The sequence below is a fragment of the Pollachius pollachius genome (genome assembly GCF_949987615.1).
Source record: "Pollachius pollachius genome assembly, chromosome: 19".
NCBI lineage: Eukaryota > Metazoa > Chordata > Actinopteri > Gadiformes > Gadidae > Pollachius > Pollachius pollachius.
In genome coordinates, this window is record NC_136952.1 from 7,221,544 (window position 1) to 7,240,502 (window position 18,959).

Consider the following 18,959-nt stretch of genomic DNA (forward strand, 5'->3'; position numbering starts at 1 on the left):
TGTCCCACTCACTGTGTCCCCCTGTCCCACTCGCTGTGTCCCCCTGTCCCACTCGCTGTGTCCCCTGTCCCAGGACCCTTTGCGGCGCTGTACGAGGACGTGAGCGTTGTGCACCCCTCCCTGCTGGCCTGCGAGCGTCCCCTGGAGGCGCAGCAGGTGCGGGAGCTGCTGAAGATGATGGGCGTCCACGAGCTGGAACCCCAGCAGGTCCTGGAGAAGCACATCTACCCGGCGCTGCGGAACAACTCCTGGAAGGTACCCCCGCCCCGTGTGTGTGTGTGTGTGTGTGTGTGTGTGACTGTACTATGATGCCGTTGTGTGTGGACTCTAACCAACTCTTGTGTGTGTGTGTGTCTGTGTGTGTGTGTGGTGTGTGTATGTGTCTGTACTATGATGCCGTTGTGTGTGGACTCTAACCAACTCTTGTGTGTTTGTGTGTGTGTGTGGTGTGTGTGTCTGTGTACTCTGATGGCGTTATTTGTGCACTCCAACCAACTCTCGTGTGTTTGTGTGTGTGTGTGTGCGGTGTGTGTGTGTGTGTGTACTCTGATGGCGTTGTGTGTGCACTCCAACCAACTCTCTTGTGTGTGTTTGAACCCCCATCAGGCCAAGCCAGAGCCGGTGGTGGTGAGCTACCTGGTGTTCATCAAGCAGCACGGCTCCGCCTCCAGCTGGCCCCTCCTGGACACCACAGTACCCGTACTGACCAGCAGGGGGCTGCTCTGCCCCCAGCTCCACCGGGTGCACTTCTCCTCCGAGTACAACAACGTGGACCTCACCAAGATACTGCCTGGTGAGAGTCTTACAGACACGTACGCAGACACACACACACACACACACTCGCTCCCCTCACACCCACACACACACATTTAGTCGAACAAACACACAATCCTCATGCATGCATGATGAATCGCATGCGTTCACACGCACGCACATAATTGCGTGCCCACACGCACTACCGCGTGCGCACACATGCATATTTGTGTGATCAAACTCACATTTTGGCATATTGGCAAAAAGTGGATGGATTTGAATAATCCTGGTTTTGAATTGACCCAGAGTTCACTCATGCCTCAGGAGATTTTGTGATCTTCAACCCCGTTCCTGTGTGTGTGTGTGTGTGTGTGTGGTCATGTTCTGTGGGCAATGCCTCCATTGTTGGGAGTAAAGCCAGCATGAAATGTTAGCTTGTGTGGAACACAGCTGTAGGGAGCCTGTGCGGTCATGCGTGTGTGTTTGTGCCCGCGCACTTACACCCACCCGTTATGTAAGAGCCAGAGCCGTGGCCGTCGTGTTACAGACCACTTGGGCCCTACTTGTGTTTTCTGCCTTTTGCTTTATTTGCTGCTCATTTTATTATCCAACTGCAAATCTCTAATCAAACATCCCACACACACACACACACACACACACACACACACACACACACACACACACACACCTTGTACAGCCTGAACTTTACTCACCTGTCTGCCTCACCTGTCCCATCGCCCCCACCCCTTTCCAAGGCTGTGATTGGCTGCTGCTGAGCCCCTGCTACGTGGAGACTGACAGAGACGTCGAGGGGTGGAGGGAATTCTTCTACGCCCTGGGGGTCCGGGACAACCTCATCATCCGCAAGGAGAGACGCACCCTCTCCCCCTCCGAACTGGTGAGCCTGTGTGTGTGTGTGTGTGTGTGTGCGTGTGCGTGCGTGCGCTCGTGCGCGCATCAGTTCGCCTAAGCGTGTGTAACATTGTGTATGGGCTGTTTTTAATGAACACATCGTATTTAGCAGCTGAATGCATCAGGATTTTTTGCAAATGCTGCATATCAGAAAAAGAGCGAACTTTGACTTTATAACGTTCAAACAGTCCTTCTCGGCACAGGAGGCTCATCCCAGTGTCCACAGCATACTGGTAGCCATTGCTGAGCAGGAAGCCTCTAACCCCTATTTCCTTCCATGGCGTGTCACCCTGAATAATAGTAGTTATATTAATATTAAATAGTTAGTAAACTGAGCCTGGTGTATATAGCATTAGCAATTTGAACCCCCCCTACCCAACCCCTTGAATGAGGGTTTTATTCAAGGTTTTTTTCAAAGAGAGTTTGCAGTACAGTTTAATGAAGTAGGAACGGGCTGAACAGATGCGGCCTTTGAAACACATTTCAACGACGGCACGCTACCAAGCAGCTTCTACCAGGCACTCCCGTACGCTCGGCTGCAGCACAGCCGCGGCGAGTCAGGCAGCGGTAATCCATGCCAGATTAAAGGATGAAGGTCCCCCAGAAAGTGTGGAGTCCCAGCTAAAGCCAGAGACACGTAGAGGGCTTTGAAGAGGAGCGGGGAGTGGCCCGGTGACTGATGCGACGCGACCGCCCCGACCGGGCTGTGACCACTCAGCGGCCAGCCGGGTTTAGCGTCCGCTCACAGAGGGAGCGTTCAGCCGGCGCCCGTATTGCCTTCAAGCAACGGCGTTACCGTCTGACTCGGCCTTCTCACACACACATGCACACATAAACACACGGCTCTTTCATAGAGTTATTTATGTTGCTCAGCTTGGTTGAGTGCTCCAGTCTAATTGGTTAGTTATGGTGTTCTACGGTCTTGTATTTCTGAATTGCGCACACACATCGCGGATATGAATAACAGACTGTTGTCATGGGCGTTAGAATTATTATTTTTTAAACAATTTTGGTTGGTCTTATTTTCTGTCAAATTATTGATATCTTTCGGTGTGTGTGTGTGTGTGTGTGTGTGTGTGTGCGCTAAGTATGAGATTTATCACCATCTCCCCCTATCCGTTGTACTCAACAGCACCACTATTGTACCCTAGTACAGTAGTTCCAGTATTAACAGATACCATTATAACACCCCATAGTGCACTACATTATGTGTGGCTTTGGCAACCTTGACCGGTGTCCTCATTGTAATGCTTCATTCCCCGTGTCCCCCAGGCCTCCAGCCCCTGGGCTGTGGGGAGCGACTCCTGGCCCCAGGGCACAGCTGAGGGGGGCTACGTCATGGACGACTACCCCTGCCAGGAGTTCCACTCCCTGGCCACGGCTGCGCTGCCCGACAGGCAGCTGCTGGAGCAGAGACGAGCCCTGCTGCAGCTGCTGGAGGACAACTGGGAGAAGGGGTGAGGAGGGCGCCTCGGGACATGGACAACGCACGCACGCACGCACGCACGCACACACACAATCGTACAGACACAAACACACACACTCGTACAGACACAAACACACACACACACACTTAAACCCACACATGATCTCTTCTGCCACTTTTTTGGTTACAGAGTTAGAGTAAGAGTTAGTAGTAAATACTGTCCCTGGATGCTGAGGGCCCTTAGACTCAATAAGGGTTAGTAAATACTGTCCCTGGATGCTGAGGGCCCTTAGACTCAATAAGGGTTAGTAAATACTGTCACTGGATGCTGAGGGCCCTTAGACTCAATAAGGGTTAGTAAATACTGTCCCTGGATGCTGAGGGCCCTTAGACTCAATAAGGGTTAGTAAATACTGTCCCTGGATGCTGAGGGCCCTTAGACTCAATAAGGGTTAGTAAATACTGTCACTGGATGCTGAGGCTCCTTAGACTCAATAAGGGTTAGTAAATACTGTCACTGGATGCTGAGGCTCCTTAGACTCAATAAGGGTTAGTAAATACTGTCACTGGATGCTGAGGGCCCTTAGTCTCAATAAGGGTTAGTAAATACTGTCACTGGATGCTGAGGGCCCTTAGACTCAATAAGGGTTGGTATATACTGTCATTGGAGGCTGTGGCTCATGATACACTCAGAGTGAGGGAAGTCCTCAGGGATGAGCACAAATATTCTAAGCCTTTGTTTGGGTGTCAAGCACTGTGGCCTTGAATTCACTCCAGGGATTACCCTGGGATTTAGCTGCTCATAGTTCACTCTGACCCTGCGCGTGTCTGCGCGTGCGTGCGTGCGTGTGTGTGTATTGGGGTTTAATTCAGGTTAAATAGGTCAGTCTGTACCTTACTGCTCAAATCCCTGTCAAAAATACCTTTTCATCTGCATCAATTGGTTAATGAATAAATGGGCTTGCCGTTTTCAAGTAGCTTTTCCTTAATATAATGGCTGCCTCTGATGTTTCTTAATAAGTCTATATATTTACTTCTATTCTAGAACACCTGCATCTCGCTCGCTCTGTCTCTCGATCTCTAGTTTCGCCTTTTTAAATCCAGTCATTGGAAATTGCCACTATCACTATGCAACTCTTTTAATAAAAAGATTCTCGTGGTTGCAAGTACTAATGGATTGAAGTGTCGCTGCCAAACAAAAACTGATTCTAGACACCTTCACACTCGCACACGCCTAAAATATTTAGTCTTCACAATTCACACACACATACACAAACGCACAGGCACACACTAGATGTGATCCAAATCTAGCTTTCTCTCGTCTCGCACCACAGCACTAGAATGTCATTCAACCCTGATGAATAGCGTGTGATGATTGGCTCTTCTTCAAAGTGCAGACTGGCTCCGGCGAGTCACTAGACGCCTCCAGTCTCTCTGTTCCCTGGCGGGAATGTGGGTCATTTAGTTCTGACTCTGTTCCCCAGTCCTCCACAGGCAATATAGGTTTCAAAAGGCCCCCATATGAAATCCTTGAGCAGGCAATGGTGGAGGTTTTTTCTCCTCACCCGCTGCTGTCTGACGCTGGGTTGTAGTCGTATTATCAAGGCCTTTTGATGATCAATTCCTTAAAGGAGGTTTGGGTGTTCATTTAGGTTTGTCGATGCAAAAGGCAGTCTTCTCCAAACGGGGTCTCCCAAGTTATATACACTTAGCTTTGCTTTATTATTGGTTTCTTCCTTTAAGGGAGGGCAATTTGGAGAAACCGGCCAGAATGAGCAAGATTTTGAGATTGTCCAATGGAAAAAAATCCCACCATTCCCTTCAAGCCTCCCTCCCGCCAAAAAAAGCTTCTTAAATACAACGCCTGCCCTATCATTAACGTGAAGCCTATTTTGATGATTCATATAAGATGACAGCCTACCAAACAAAAACACTAGAGGTCAAATTGTACACATTTCTTTAACCTTGATTCACGCAGCTTTGTCTCATTGATATTGAGCACCTCTTCGAGAAGAGAGACCGGGCGCTAGCATCCGACGCACAGGAAGCACCGAAGCAGAGCCGACGTCATGCAGAGCCTGCAAGTCCGTGCGTCACATTAGCCGTGTCTCCTATCTGTCCACAGCGACCGCTACTCCCAGTACATCACCGCGCAGGTCGTCGACGGCGACGGCCAGCACGCCAAAACCACCAAGTCCTCCTTCTTCCACTTCCTGTCCCGGCTGCCCTGGGTCCCGGCCTACCGACTGCTGGAGGGCGGGGAGCAGAGGGTCCGGTACCTCGTCCCCGACGCCGTGTACCTGGTGTCCCCCGAGGTGCAAGGCCTGCTGGGCGTGCACGTCTGCTACCTGGACAAGCCCCCCAGCGAGCTGAGCCGCAAGCTGGGTAAGGATGTCGCCCCAGACGCGCCCGTCCGTCCGGTGCCCTGGGTGTGTCATGTGGAGGACGTACGGTGAAGGACACCGCGGGGGGGGGAGCGTCTTAGACGCTGTTTGTGTTTCGGGTGTCGGAGTTGAACTGGTCTCTGCTAAGTCTGGCAGGCGAGCTCCAGTCAAACAGAGGCCATGTCAACCCTGCTGATCGTGCTGCTAAAAGGACACTCAGTCTGATTGTCTTTGTTTATTATTAATTATAATTTAACAGGTTATTAATAGAGTGGTTTAGAGTATTTAGAGTAGAAAACATGACTGACATCCTCAACCGGCGGGTCAAGCATTGGGGATGGCCAAACCTTCATCTTTAGAAAGAAACCTGTGAATTAATTAATGATTTAACGTTAATTCTCTTTATTAATTGCTTATTATTTCTTTGCGCTAAGCCCCAACGGTAGCAGCTTTTTGTGTGCTCAATGCTTTAAACAGGACATAAAGCATAAAGGATCAGCACAGGCAATCATTGGTAAATGCCATTTTTGGGTTGTGAGTCAATAACCAGCGACCAGTGGGTCCTGAGGCTACACCAGGGGAGAAGCACCGCTCTGAGAGAGCAGAGCGTCCACGCCTCTCATCCTCCTGTCTGTGGCTCCTCCTCCTCCTCCTCCTCCTCAGGGATGAAGCACAGCATCTCGGTGGAGGAGATGATCTCCTACCTCAAGACCTGGAGCTCCCGGCCGGAGGAGGCGGAGGGCCTGCCGGGGTCGAAGTTCACCAGCACGAAGCGGCACATCTACAACGTGTACTCCTACCTGCAGAAGAACTGCCCCCAGGGGGCCCTGAAGGAGCTGTTCGGGCACACGCCCGCCGTCTACGTGGAGCACGAGAGGTCAGTGGGCGGGGCTGTGGCCCATCTGCACATTGTACACATTGTTTAAAGGTGACAGATTATACCACCAGGTTTGAGTGGGATTAGCCGTTACAAGCCGATTTTGAATAGCTCACCTTTAACGCCGTTACATTGAGCAGGGGATTTTACCCTTGCACTGCAGTAAGTTAGGATGTCATTAAGTAGCAGGTAGGGGTCAACAATAGGGAACCTTAATCGGTGATGCCTGCATGTAGACTGTATGGTCGCACCCATGACTCTTTTTCAATGCCGATTCTGGCTATTGGTTTTGGATAAAAAGCTGAATACATTAAAAAGAAAGAAAAGTTTAGAAAGTATAAATACTATTATATTATCTATCTTACGGCTGATTAGCAGCTTTGATTTTGCGATACAAGAAAAGTTTTGTGAGAATTAAATGCAACCAAAATAGGCTGAAAGATGGTAGCGGGCAGTTGTCTGTTTACTGCGGACATCAGGTTTTGAACCCAGACCCTTTCGCCTTGGGGTCACCGTAACCACTATGTCGGACCCAGCAGTAATTTAGAGCAGAACTTCTGTGGGGAGATGGCAAAGAGCCTGGGCCTGAAATCACAAACAGCCTTGTTTCCTGTTTCATTAGAGAGTTTCTACCGAAGAAACTCATTCCCGCTAGTGACTGAAGCGTTCGATAAGTGGATTTCTACAGGGCCAAACACAATGTGTTGATTTGAAACCGCTACAGAAACCTTTCTTAACAGACTAGTACAACTGGCTGAGTTTGTGTTCGCTTTGACTAGCCAATAACGTGATGTTATTACAGTCCCCGACTCCAACAACACGATTGGTTGAAACAAATCTAAGGTCTCACTCTAGATGTGAATCTAAAGTCTGACTCTAGATGTGAATCTAAAGTCTGACTAGATGTGAATCTAAGGTCTGACTCTAGATGTGAATCCAAAATCTGACTCTAGATATGAATCCAAAGTCTGACTCTAGATATGAATCCAAAGTCTGACTCTAGATATGAATCCAAAGTCTGACTTTAGATATGAATCCAAAGTCTGACTGTAGATGTGAATCCAACCTTCTGACTCTATATGTGAATCCAAAGTCTGACTTTAGATATGAATCCAAAGTCTGACTCTAGATGTGAATCCAAAGTCTGACTTTAGATATGAATCCAAAGTCTGACTCTAGATGTGAATCCAAAGTCTGACTCTAGATGTGAATCCAAAGTCTGACTCTAGATGTGAATCCAAAGTCTGAGTAGATGTGAACCTAAAGTCTGACTGCTGAGACTACCCCAGCCCCTTCCAGCCTAAATGTAACCACATTTGTAACGACTACTTTAAGAACCCCATAACGCCGCGTGGTTCCCCCCTCCCAGGCGTGGCGACGACTGGACCTCGGGGGGCTTCTACCACCTGAAGGAGGTGTGCTGGACAGACCCCACCCATATGTTCAAGCGCTACAAACTGCTGGTGTGCGCCCCCGACAGCCCCCTGCAGGAGCCCCGGCAGCTGGCCCCCTTCTACTTCCCCCTGGAGGGCATGCAGGAGCTCTTCATCAGGGTAACCACCGGGGGCGCCGTTGGGCCTCCTCCCCTCTTTCTCTCTCGTCTCTTTGGCCTTACTTTTATGCTACCTCTCGCGCTGTGTTTCGAGGCGGAAGCGGACGGAGCTGCTTTACGTCCTCAAACACAAAGGTGCGGCAAGAAGCGTTGTTTAATTCTGGCCGTCTTCCGTCTTTCGCCTTGTTTGGCTGCAGTACATGGCTGGACTGTTGGCCGCGTGCATGTATCAGCAGGCTAGGATAATGGCTTTATGCACAGTTAACTAGCTCGTTAGGAACATGTATAAAAATTGCTTTTTTGTTCGCCTAAGGGAAAGTTTGTCATGCTTACCAACGGGAGTGACACCGGCATAAAACTTAATTTGTTCATTTATTCAAGGTTGGCATCTAATTTAAAAATAAATTATAAAAATTATTCACAGACGAAAGTTGACGGCATACACTGTTGACCCTAGTCCGTGTTTACTCCACTCAGAGAAAGCAGAGACCTGACGTGTATGTGTTTGTGTGTGTGTGTGTGTGTGTGTGCTCCGTGTGTGTGTGTGTGTGTGTGTGTGTGCTCCGTGTGTGTGGTTATGCTCCCTGTGTGTGTGTGTGTGTGTGTGTGTGTGTGTTTGTGCTCCCTTTGTGTGTGTTTGTGCACCCTGTGTGTGTGTATGTGTGCTCCCTGTGTGTGTGTGTGTGCGGTGTGCTCCCTGTGTGTGTGTGTTTGTGCACCTTGTGTGTGTGTGTGTGCTCCCTGTGTGTGTTTCCTCCCTGTGTGTGTGTGTGTGCTCCCTGTGTGCGTGTGTGTGTGTGTGCTCCCTGTGTGTGTGTGTGTGTGTGTGTGTCCTCCCTGTAGCAGCTCAGCGTGGAGCCCAGTCCCACCATGTTCCAGTACGTGGGTCTCCTGGAGCTGGTGTGTGCCTCCTGCCCCATGCCCACGGCGGAGGTTCTGCAGGACGTGTCGGTCATCTACGCCCGCCTTGGTGAGTGGAGGGACAGGGAGACTGGAGCCATGTCTATGGGCCTTCTGGAGCTCAGAGCTCCACCGATGGGAAGTTTTTAATCGTATGATCGTTCTGAAGTTACAAAAGTACCTCCTAAACCGCCATCTTGTTGCTTCTTCGCCAAAAACGTCTTTGCTAAATGCCGGTATAAATACCGATATTGCAGTAATCAACAATGACTTCATGTACATGATGTACTCCTTCATGATCATGTACATGTTCACTTTATTTTATATTTGATGTTTTCTATTTCTATGTATTTAATTCGTATTACGGCGTTGACCTTAGCCTTGGCTAAGAATTTCATTATCCCAAACTACCCTGGGTTGAACGGAAATAACAATGATATTAACCTAGAACATAAAGATTTTCATTCTGCCCTTTCATTTCATTGGTTTAATATATGTTCATGAGATTATCTGACCCACATATGGGGAGAGATAGCAGCAGTAGTTCCTCTTTCATCCTTTAAACGGACTAAAAAGTGCATGGCTAGCCTATAGTTCTCCCGGACTGTATCTCTAGCGTTTTCTCTCACTGTGTTTCCCTCCACAGCTCAGAAGTGTAAGACCACTACGTCAGCAGAGCTGGACTACATGGACCCTGGCAGTCAACCCGGGACCAATAGAGGCTATTGCTCCACCCTCAAGGGTGAGTGCCGCACCCCCCCTCACAGACCCATGGCTCTCATTGGCTTGATCTAACACGCCAATCTACAGCCTCGACCCTCAATCCAATAGATTATTATTGACCATCATTTAATTGATTGTAATGATGTTCAAAATGAATTAAAATGCGCTTTTTGTAAACCAGTGCACTATGATAACCCCCAAGTTTATCTTTCACTATAAATAATTATATAATATGTATATATAAAGTCTGCAAATTAGTATTATATCAAATGAAATCAGTTAAATGTGTATACCGCTACCTGCGAAGTCCAATGGAGCCCATTGAAGAGGGACAGAAGGAGGGCGTGTGTATGACGCTCGTGTCGTTGTGATCCAGGGATGGTGTTGGACAAGAAGGTGTTCCCCACCAAGGCTAAGAACTGGGTGACCCTGGCCCGCCGGCCCATGGTGGCGGACGACCGGGAGCTGGAGAAGATCTTCAAACCCCTTCCCGGCGTGTGTCTGCTCAACCTGCCCCCTCCCGACAAGAAGCAAGGGGCACTAAGCAGGGGCAAGCCCGGAGACCGCCGCGGTACGTGGACCTCTGCTTTAGCACCGGTTTGAAACGGGATGCATGGGTCTTTCTTTAAACCAGGCGAGACGTAAGTAGGGCTGTTCGATTATGGAAAAGTAAAAAAAGAAAAAAGATTATATTGGTCAATATTGAGAAAACAATTAGAAGGGGCTGGGATATGACGTTAGTAAGTACTGCTCCTCGTCGAATTCAAAAGCATCGACACGGCAAGAAGACGAGAAGTCGGAGCCTGTGGAACCACGCGTGGTTCGACTTTTCCTGTCTGCTTGTCGTGTCGCATCAGCCACGGGTCTATGAGTGGGGGGGGGGTTGTCCCTTCCCCTTGATGGTGGAGCAGTAGCTGTGATTGGTCCTGGGTCGGCTGCTTGTCGTGCATCACCTCAAACACGACGTCATCTCAAACAAAGACGTGGGCACCGCCCCTGCTAACCCCACCTCCACCCACCCACCCACCCACCCCCCACCCAACCAATCCAGCCTCAGTTCCGGCCTTCCTGGAGGAGGACCGCTCCCTCTTCCTGGAGATCTGCGGCGTGCGGCTGCTGTCGGGCTGCGTGCGCACCGAGCCGCAGACGGAGGACCTGCGGGCGTGCCCGGCGGTGCAGGCGCTGGTGCGCGCCGTGGTGCCCTACGTGCAGCGCTTCCTGTGCGCCCACGAGGAGCTGGCGGCCGTCTACCGCGAGCTGCAGGACGCCGGCGTGGCCCAGACGCTCCGGAACCTCCAGTACAGACAGGTCAGCCCCCCCGCTCCTCCATCTAGAAGATAGATGGAGTGATGGAGGGATAGTGTAGGAGATAGATGGATAGAAGGTAAATGAATAGATGGATGGATAGCTAGAGTGATAGAGTAAGAGATAGAGTGATATATAGATAGATCAATTAGATCGAGTGATATGGAACTATTAGTTAAATATTGATAGATGGAATATTACAAAGAGATTGATGGATATTTTAGATAGATAGTGATAGATATATTCAATGTATGTAGGGAGTGATATAGGTGTATAAGATGGACAGAGTGATCGATGTATAGATAGATAGATAGATATTTAACAATTATTTGCCGAAGGAGAAGTGAATAGTGGGGAATAGCCCCCGAGGCCGCTATTACCCAATATTCATGGAGCCTGAGGTGAATAATTGTTTTAGTATATACTCCACGTGAACACTCCAAAAATAAACAAGATAACATTCTTTGCCGGGATTTATTTGTTTTTTATTAGCGGTTTATTTGTTTTTATTAGCGTGACTAGATGACTGTCATGCGCGCTCCCCATTAGAAAACAACATCCCGAGTTTGAGATCTCAATTATGGGATATTGCCCAATATCCCGAGATAGCGAACCAATCAAATTGCGCCATCTCAGCCGGTTCACGTGTAGCATACACTAATGTGATATAGATATATTAGATAGACGCTTTATTCATCCTGGAGGGGAATTTAGGGTGTGACAGCCTCTCACATCCAAACCATTTACCAATTGTTGAATTCAATAATAAAGTAAGTGACAATAGAACGAAACAGAGCTCTGAAGACGACGGGCTGTGTGATGGTTTGTGACACAGGAGGGGACAGCAAATGGTCCAGTGTGTCCAACCCAAATCTGCCCCTGAAGTCCCCCCCCCCACCCCACCCCACATAGCCCCCTTAAGCACTTGCCCATCACATCCCTGTGTGACCTCTGAAATCCCACGTGTGTGTGTGTTCTGGGGTCCCCCAGCCGGTAGAACCTGTGAAGCGCTCGCCTCGCGACCCCCTAACCCGAGCCAGGCGCCGTCTGTGCCCTCCTTCAGGTGGGGAAGCTGTACATCCACTACCAGCTGTCGCTGGGGGTCGGCGGGGACCGCCTGGACCCCGACCAGGAGCAGGACCTGGTGGAGATACAGGACGTGGTGTGTCTGCTGAGGGACGACAAGGAGCTGTACATCCAGAAGGACCATCTGACCGCACACATGGACATCTGCAGGTGTGTGTGTGTGTGTGTGTGTGTGTGTGTGTGTGTGTGTGTGTCAAATTCCCGACTTGAGAGGTCGGCCCCCCCTGTCAACACCCCTTCAGTTAGCTTCAAGGCTTCATAGGACAGGTGTACCCTGTCACTGTATCAGCCAATCAGAGGCTGTGCATTACATGGTCTGCGCACCGATAGATGAAGTCATCTTATTAACACCATTCTACAAAAGGTGTTTGGCTTTAAAAACAACGTTCCTGAAACAAATTCCTCCTCCCCTGAAAGCTTTTAAATTTGAAATTTGCAGTATTGGAGTAGGAATTTTTGGCCGATTAAATGTTTGGAATCGCGACAATTCTGTTATCAATTACGCCATTTCTTTGTTTGCGTGCCCTTCATTATAACTCATAAAGCATGCGCGTGTGTGCGAGGGCTGTGTGTAGCTGGGTCGTAGCGCAGGGCCGTGATGTAACGGCTTGTGTTGTGCTTCCAGGGAGCTGGTGAAGCTGTTCTGCACGGAGACGGCCCACAGGAAGGAGCTCATCGACTTCCTCAGTGGCTTGATGACCTCACTGGACGTAAGCGATCAGTGTGTCCTCTGCCTCTCCGTACAGTACACCCAGCGGGGCTAGAGGCTTAGTGTAACAGATGTGCCAGTAATGACGATCTGGTCATGATGAGGCGTGCCTCATTTCCGATCCGAGAAATGCAACAGATTTGTTTTGGTTTACAATGTGAAATTGGCAACTAGCGCTAACCACTGCTTTCGCACGCCTGATAACTTTCAAACCAAATTAGTTTTCCGGGTACAGCATTGACCTCAAGCAGTAATATTTAGGGTCTATTGGAATATAGGCTATGCCTTTCTTGGTCCGAATAAGAAGAAAAAAAGGAACGTCTTGTAATTGAATAATATGTTTTATGACTTTTGGTGTCTAATCTTTGTGATCATGATAATTTCCCAGTACACCTTTTACGGTCCCGTACAAGGTGCTGTACCTAAACAACCCTCATTTATGTACACCAACTGCTCTGATAGTGTTGCCTGTGCTCTGTTTTTTTCGCTGCTCCCTAAACGAGTTTCTCTGACTGGATAAGCTGCATCGCTGAACTTGCCAACATTGCGACTGTAATACATTCCCGTGTAATTCATTTGTTTCATCATCTGATACTCAATAACTGCAATCCCATTCCGTGCCAACTACCGCCGCCCGGAACTTTGCACATAAAAGGCTTCTGAAAATCGCTTAGTTTATTTTTTCTTAAAAAAAACAACTATTTTATCAGTGCGGGGGGGAAACCCTAATGAGCTAGCGCATGCTAATCGGCTTCTTGTCATTCCGTGGAGACCATGCTTCTCCAGAGCTCCCCTTAAAGAAAAACCAACATGGAGCTGTGTTTACTGGGATGTCTTCCCTGTATTTCATTAGCGCTGCGCCTCCGTGTATCACTGCTACCTTTACATGGAGCGTCCCACCGGCTGCTGAAGTCACTGAGGATTACACTAACCAACCAACCTTTTGGTGTGTGTGTCCCTCTCCTTCTGTTTCTGTCTCCTTCTGTGTGTTTCTGTGTGTGTCTCTCCCCCTCGCTCTCTGTGTTTTTGTGTGTCTCTCCGACTCTCTATCTCTGTCTTTGTGTGTGTGTGTGTGTGTGTGTGTGTGTGTCCTCAGGACCCGGCGTCTCTGAAGCGCTTCCTGAAGAGGGAGGACGTTCAGGAGCTGCCCAAGGAGGAGGTGCCCTGGGAGGTGCCTGAGCCCCCCCGCCCTGAGCTCCCCCCAGGTACCGGGGAGGGAGGGAGGGATGTGTATCCTGACGGTCGAATTATCGCAAATCACATCAAATGAACCGAATAGAGCGTCACAAAATCTCTCTGGGCCTGGAGATCTCGACTTGGAATCATGCTCTAATTTTTCATACCGCTCATCCCAAGATGCTTAATCAATATGTGTTATTTATGCGATGGTGTCCCCGCTCTTGGCAGAGCGGGGAGGCCTGCCTGGTCTCTGTGAGCGGCGTGTGAGCCATGTTAGCACTGGAGGGCTGACAGCCTGTGGGCCCAGCGAGAGGACACACAGCACCAGCTGTAGGACCAGCTGGCTGGGCCAGGAGTCCATAAGACACAGAAAACAGAAACACACACCACAGGAACATGCACACAGGAACACGCACACAGAAACACACACACACACGCACGCACGTACACAGAAACACACACGCACGCACGTACACAGAAACACACACACACACACGCACACAGAAACACACACACACACACGCACACAGAAACACACACACACGCCCACACACAGAAACACACACACACGCACACAGAAACACACGCAGACAGAAACCGAAACACACAGAAACCGATACACACACACAAAGAAACCGAAACACACACAAAAACACACACACACACACACATACACACACTATAATTAAATAGTGGGCCCTATTTTCCACAGCTGTGTCTCTGTCTCCGATGCTTGCATCTTAAAGGGCCCCTCGGCGGACCTTTTCTTCATCCACATGTCGCCAGCATTCTGCTAACGCTGCCTTTCCGCACGCAGATGCTCCGGTCTGCGGGGCCTTTGCGTCAACACCCAGCGTGCATTTTAATAGGTCGGGTCGGTCTTTATTTTTACCCATCTGCTCATGCGGCGTGCATAGGCTGCCTGGGCTGGTTAGCTAAAGTCTTCATAGGAAACACCGCATGGACCCCGCGATCGAAGAGCTGTTGTGTATCTCTAGTCCTGCCCCTCGATTGTGTAACGCCGATATACGCGTCAGACATCTGAGAAGAGCACGCCGAAAACTGATTTGATGACATTTGCAACGTTCGCTGAAATGTCACATTAGCCCTTCTTCAATTATTCTCTCCCGTTGTTTCCCCTCCTCCCCCCTCCCTCCCTCCTCTCCCTCCCCCACGACCAGCAGCATCCAGGCCGTTGGCGCCCCCGGAGGAGGCTCCTCGACGCGGGGAGGAGGACGGAGAGCAGACCCTGGGCTGCTGGCCCCCGAAGGCCAGCATGGGGGCCGTGGCCGTGTCCGGTCGCACAGGTACGCTCAGCCTGGCTGCTCCCACCAGGCCCTCGCCCTGGAAACACCAGGCTCTCTGGACCAAGGGTGATGGGAGAATCTGTTTGTAGACCACAAGAGGTCAACTTATTCTATTCTAATAACAATAGAATAGAATAATTATTATAATAAGGAATAATAATAAATGGGATTTATAAAGCGCTTTTCTAGGACACTGAGGGGCGTGGTGGTAAAACAAAGACTGACAGCAGTGACACAAGGCTGGGGGGGTGGGGAGGGGTGCTAAGAGTAGGCAGTAGAGACAAGGGACGATGTGTGTTTAATGCTGTGGTCACCGTGGCAACAACGGCCCCTATGGCCGTTCCGATCGTCCCTGTTGCTCCTCAGGCGCCCGGAACGACAGCGACGCGGTGGATGCCGTCATGAAGATGTGGCCCCCCCCGGCCCCCCCGAAGGACCAGGACCTCGACAGGGGCGGCCCCGCCTCCTCCGGCACGGGGCTGCCACCGGGCAAACCGCACACCGGCGACCCAGGGCCGGCGGCGGACCTGCCCAGGCCCGCCCACGACCACGCCCACAGCGGCTCCCCCGGCGCTGGCCGCGCCGGTAGCAGCCAGCCGTCCCCAGGTGACTCACGTCCACCCCGTTTGAAGCCCTCTCAGCGGAGGGCTGACTCACGCCGGCGCTCCCCCGGTGGTAGTACTCGGTGTGTGGCACAGCCGCGTCAGGAGAGCCTCCGCTCCGAGCTCTGCCGGCTGAGGACCCTTTGCCCGTGCGCGGGGGCGGAACAGTTAGACTAATTCGAACCGAAGTTGCGATGTAGTAGAACGCAATATGCAAATCGCCACGGCTGCGATTTGCATAACAAAAACATATATTTATCTTGTATTCAACACTTGGATACAAACGTTACATCAGTTCATGCATCAAATCGTACCAACACAGGCCTGGCCTGAAGGAAAGAGCACTTTATATGTCGCCTGCTTCCCATGTTGCGTCGGTCAAAGTATAGAACATTTATTGCTTGTTTAATGAATACTACAGAACAAAAGGAACTTTAAAAAAGAAAAATCTCCCTCTGAATCTCAAAGGGTTCAGCCCCGGCCTGTGTGTGGGCGGTCGTCCTGTGTGTCCGTGGGGTCCTAACTCCCCTCCTGTTTCAGGGTCAGAGGGCGCCCAGCGGGAGGATCACCCCCCGGGGCCCAGCTCCGGGTTCAGCGGCGGGCAGAGACCCGTCCACAGCGGCCCCCCGCCGGACCAACCCAAGACGGACTCAGACCAGCGTCCAGCAGCCACCCAGTGAGACCCCCCCCGCCTCCCTTCATCTCCTTAGTCCTATTGTTGAGGGGAGCGGCCCGCTCTGCTATGGCCTAAGAGGACTAAGTACTGCAGACGGATGTCTCAGTCGGGACTTGGGTTCTCCGAGTAGGATTTGGGTTCTCCTAGTAGGATTTGGGTTCTCCGAGTAGGATTTGGTTGTCCTAGTAGGATTTGGGTTCTCCGAGTAGGATTTGGGTTCTCCGAGTAGGATTTGGGTTCTCCTAGTAGGATTTGGGTTCTCCTAGTAGGTTTTTGGTTCTCCTAGTAGGATTTGGGTTCTCCTAGTAGGATTTGGGTTCTCTATGTAGGATTTGGGTTCTCTGAGTAGGATTTGGGTTCTCCGAGTAGGATTTGGGTTCTCCTAGTAGGACTTGGGTTCTCCTAGTAGGATTTGGGTTCTCCGAGTAGGATTTGGGTTCTCCTTGTAGGTTTTTGGTTCTCCTAGTAGGATTTTGGTTCTCCTAGTAGTTTTTTGGTTCTTCGAGTACGATTTTGGTTCTCCTAGTAGGATTTGGGTTCTCAGAGTAGGATTTTGGTTCTCCTGGTAGGACAATGTGGAAGTAGAGATTTTAAATCGCATATATACCTAACTATAGTCATGTGATACAGACATCTAACTATAGTCATGTGATACAGACATCTTGGGGTAGTTGCTTGATTCAAGGCAAACACTTTTCATCAGTTTCCTAAACGATTTCCCCCCGCCCAAAGGCCTGTCCCCGAGCTGGTGGTGACGGGCAGCACCTTCCAGGGCACGGAGGGCGTGGCCCAGCGCCCCCCCCTGGCGATGGACTTCCCCCTGTGGAACAAGGGCGCCCTGCCGGAGCTGGAGGACATGGAGCTGGCCTGCACCCGACCCACCACCGTGAGTACCGCGCCAGCACTGCTGGCTCTACTAAGCCCCCCAACCCCGTCGCAGCGCAACATCCGTCCAGGCGATTAGGCCAAAAAAAGACAGACGTTGGAGGTATGAGGAGGAGCGGACACGTAGGAGCGGGGGTGCCGGCTGCTGTGAAACACCCTTCAAAACAGAGCCTTCGACATGACACATTTCTGTCAAAAATAACACATGTTCAACACCAATCCCTGAGACCCAATCAGTTGTAGTGATGTGTGTGTGTGTGTGTGTGTGTGTGTGTGTGATTGGGGGAGGGGGTGGTGTGTGAAGGTGGAGCCGAGGGTGAGGTTTGGTGGGTTGGTGAAGGAGCTGCCGGGGTTGGCGGGGTGCGCAGGTGACTCCGATGGGAGGGTGTTGGGTGGGGGTGTGTGCATGAGACCAAAGAGCTGATGGTTGGGTGGTGGTGTCGCGTGCACCAACGACGGGGAGGGGTGTTAGACAAAGTGCTGACGTTTGGGAGGCGGTGCCTGCTCAGGTGGTGCTGACTGACGTCCCGGGGGACCTGGAGGCCATCGGGGCGTGGGGGGAGCAGCTGGTCCACTCCTTCCTGTGCCACTGGCGGGACGGCGACGCGGCCGACCGGCCCTCGGAGGTCGCCTGGTGCAACCAGCAGGCTGAGAGCGGCCAGCCCTACGACTTCAAGCTGACCTTCCCGGCGGCGGCGGAGGGGCCACAGCGCGGGGCTGAGAGGGAGGTGGTGTACGTGGAGGTGAAGTCGACGGTGAAGCGGGACAAGGCCTTCATCCACTTGTCGGCCAACGAGCTGGACTTCGCCCTGAAGGAGCGCGAGCGCTACCACATCCTGCGGGTGTACAGCGTGGGCGACGCCCAGAACGTGCGCCTGTGCCGCGTCCGGAACCTGGCGCAGAAGCTGCACGCCAAGGACCTGGAGCTCTTCCTGTTCATCTGACGCAGCGCTGCGATTGGCCCAAACACCAACCCAGCCGAGCCCTCCCACCCCCTCTCCCCCCCCTCCCTCTCCCACACCTGTATCCTTCGTAGTTTGCACTCTGTATTTTTATTTTTATTTGTCTGTGGACCAGGTGGTGGTTAGAAGCTGTGGTGACCTTTAACCCCCGAGATCAAGTTTTATATCAGAGGACCTGCTGGAGGCCTCTGTGTCGTGCTGGGCACTATTTACTGTTTCTACTCAGGCACTGAAAACGGAAGGGATCGTGACCGTCTCTGCACAGGCTGTTGGCGTTGTTCTGGATTTGTGTACTTTGTCCCGATTTTTTACTAAACGAATTAGTGTTTTTTAATCGCCGCTTTTATCGGTGTTTCCACTGTCATTTGTCAGCAGAGTTTGCACTTTTCCTTTTAAAAATGTTGAATTTTACAAAGGTTGTCCAATCTTTTCTCAACAGACCGTAGCGTAGACTGCCCAGAACTTTTATTGTATTTGTGAAGGCTTTTCCTCCAGTTTCAGCATATAAACCATTCCCTGTTCAGGCACATATTCGCAAGGTTTTTAATATTGATGCTTCTGTTTACCTGTGGCATTGTAATCTAAATAAAAATGTTTCTGACTTGAGTTCATTGTTTTTGCTTTTGATATTCATCTGTGCATTTTAGTAATAAGCAAGGAGACCTAAATAATCATTGGATACATGGCGTTATAAGAGGGCCTAATCATTTCGTTAAAGCAC

General features: G+C 50.7%; 1 protein-coding gene across 1 annotated transcript in view; it reads left to right on the forward strand.

The window, feature by feature from the left end:
• LOC307090309 (uncharacterized protein) overlaps positions 1-18,844 on the forward strand; it is a 43,810-nt gene extending 24,966 nt beyond the window's left edge. Inside the window, exons 31-49 of the mRNA XM_079756891.1 lie at positions 74-255; positions 607-793; positions 1,509-1,651; positions 2,938-3,122; positions 5,217-5,476; positions 6,139-6,352; positions 7,722-7,905; positions 8,748-8,874; positions 9,451-9,546; positions 9,904-10,098; positions 10,579-10,835; positions 11,896-12,068; positions 12,544-12,628; positions 13,724-13,832; positions 14,988-15,113; positions 15,480-15,719; positions 16,256-16,391; positions 17,124-17,277; positions 17,786-18,844. Of these exons, the coding sequence (XP_079613017.1) occupies positions 74-255; positions 607-793; positions 1,509-1,651; positions 2,938-3,122; positions 5,217-5,476; positions 6,139-6,352; positions 7,722-7,905; positions 8,748-8,874; positions 9,451-9,546; positions 9,904-10,098; positions 10,579-10,835; positions 11,896-12,068; positions 12,544-12,628; positions 13,724-13,832; positions 14,988-15,113; positions 15,480-15,719; positions 16,256-16,391; positions 17,124-17,277; positions 17,786-18,220 (3,488 nt within the window). The 3' untranslated portion in view covers positions 18,221-18,844. The remainder of the gene's footprint in view (positions 1-73; positions 256-606; positions 794-1,508; positions 1,652-2,937; positions 3,123-5,216; positions 5,477-6,138; positions 6,353-7,721; positions 7,906-8,747; positions 8,875-9,450; positions 9,547-9,903; positions 10,099-10,578; positions 10,836-11,895; positions 12,069-12,543; positions 12,629-13,723; positions 13,833-14,987; positions 15,114-15,479; positions 15,720-16,255; positions 16,392-17,123; positions 17,278-17,785) is intronic.
• Positions 18,845-18,959: the final 115 nt, after the last annotated feature.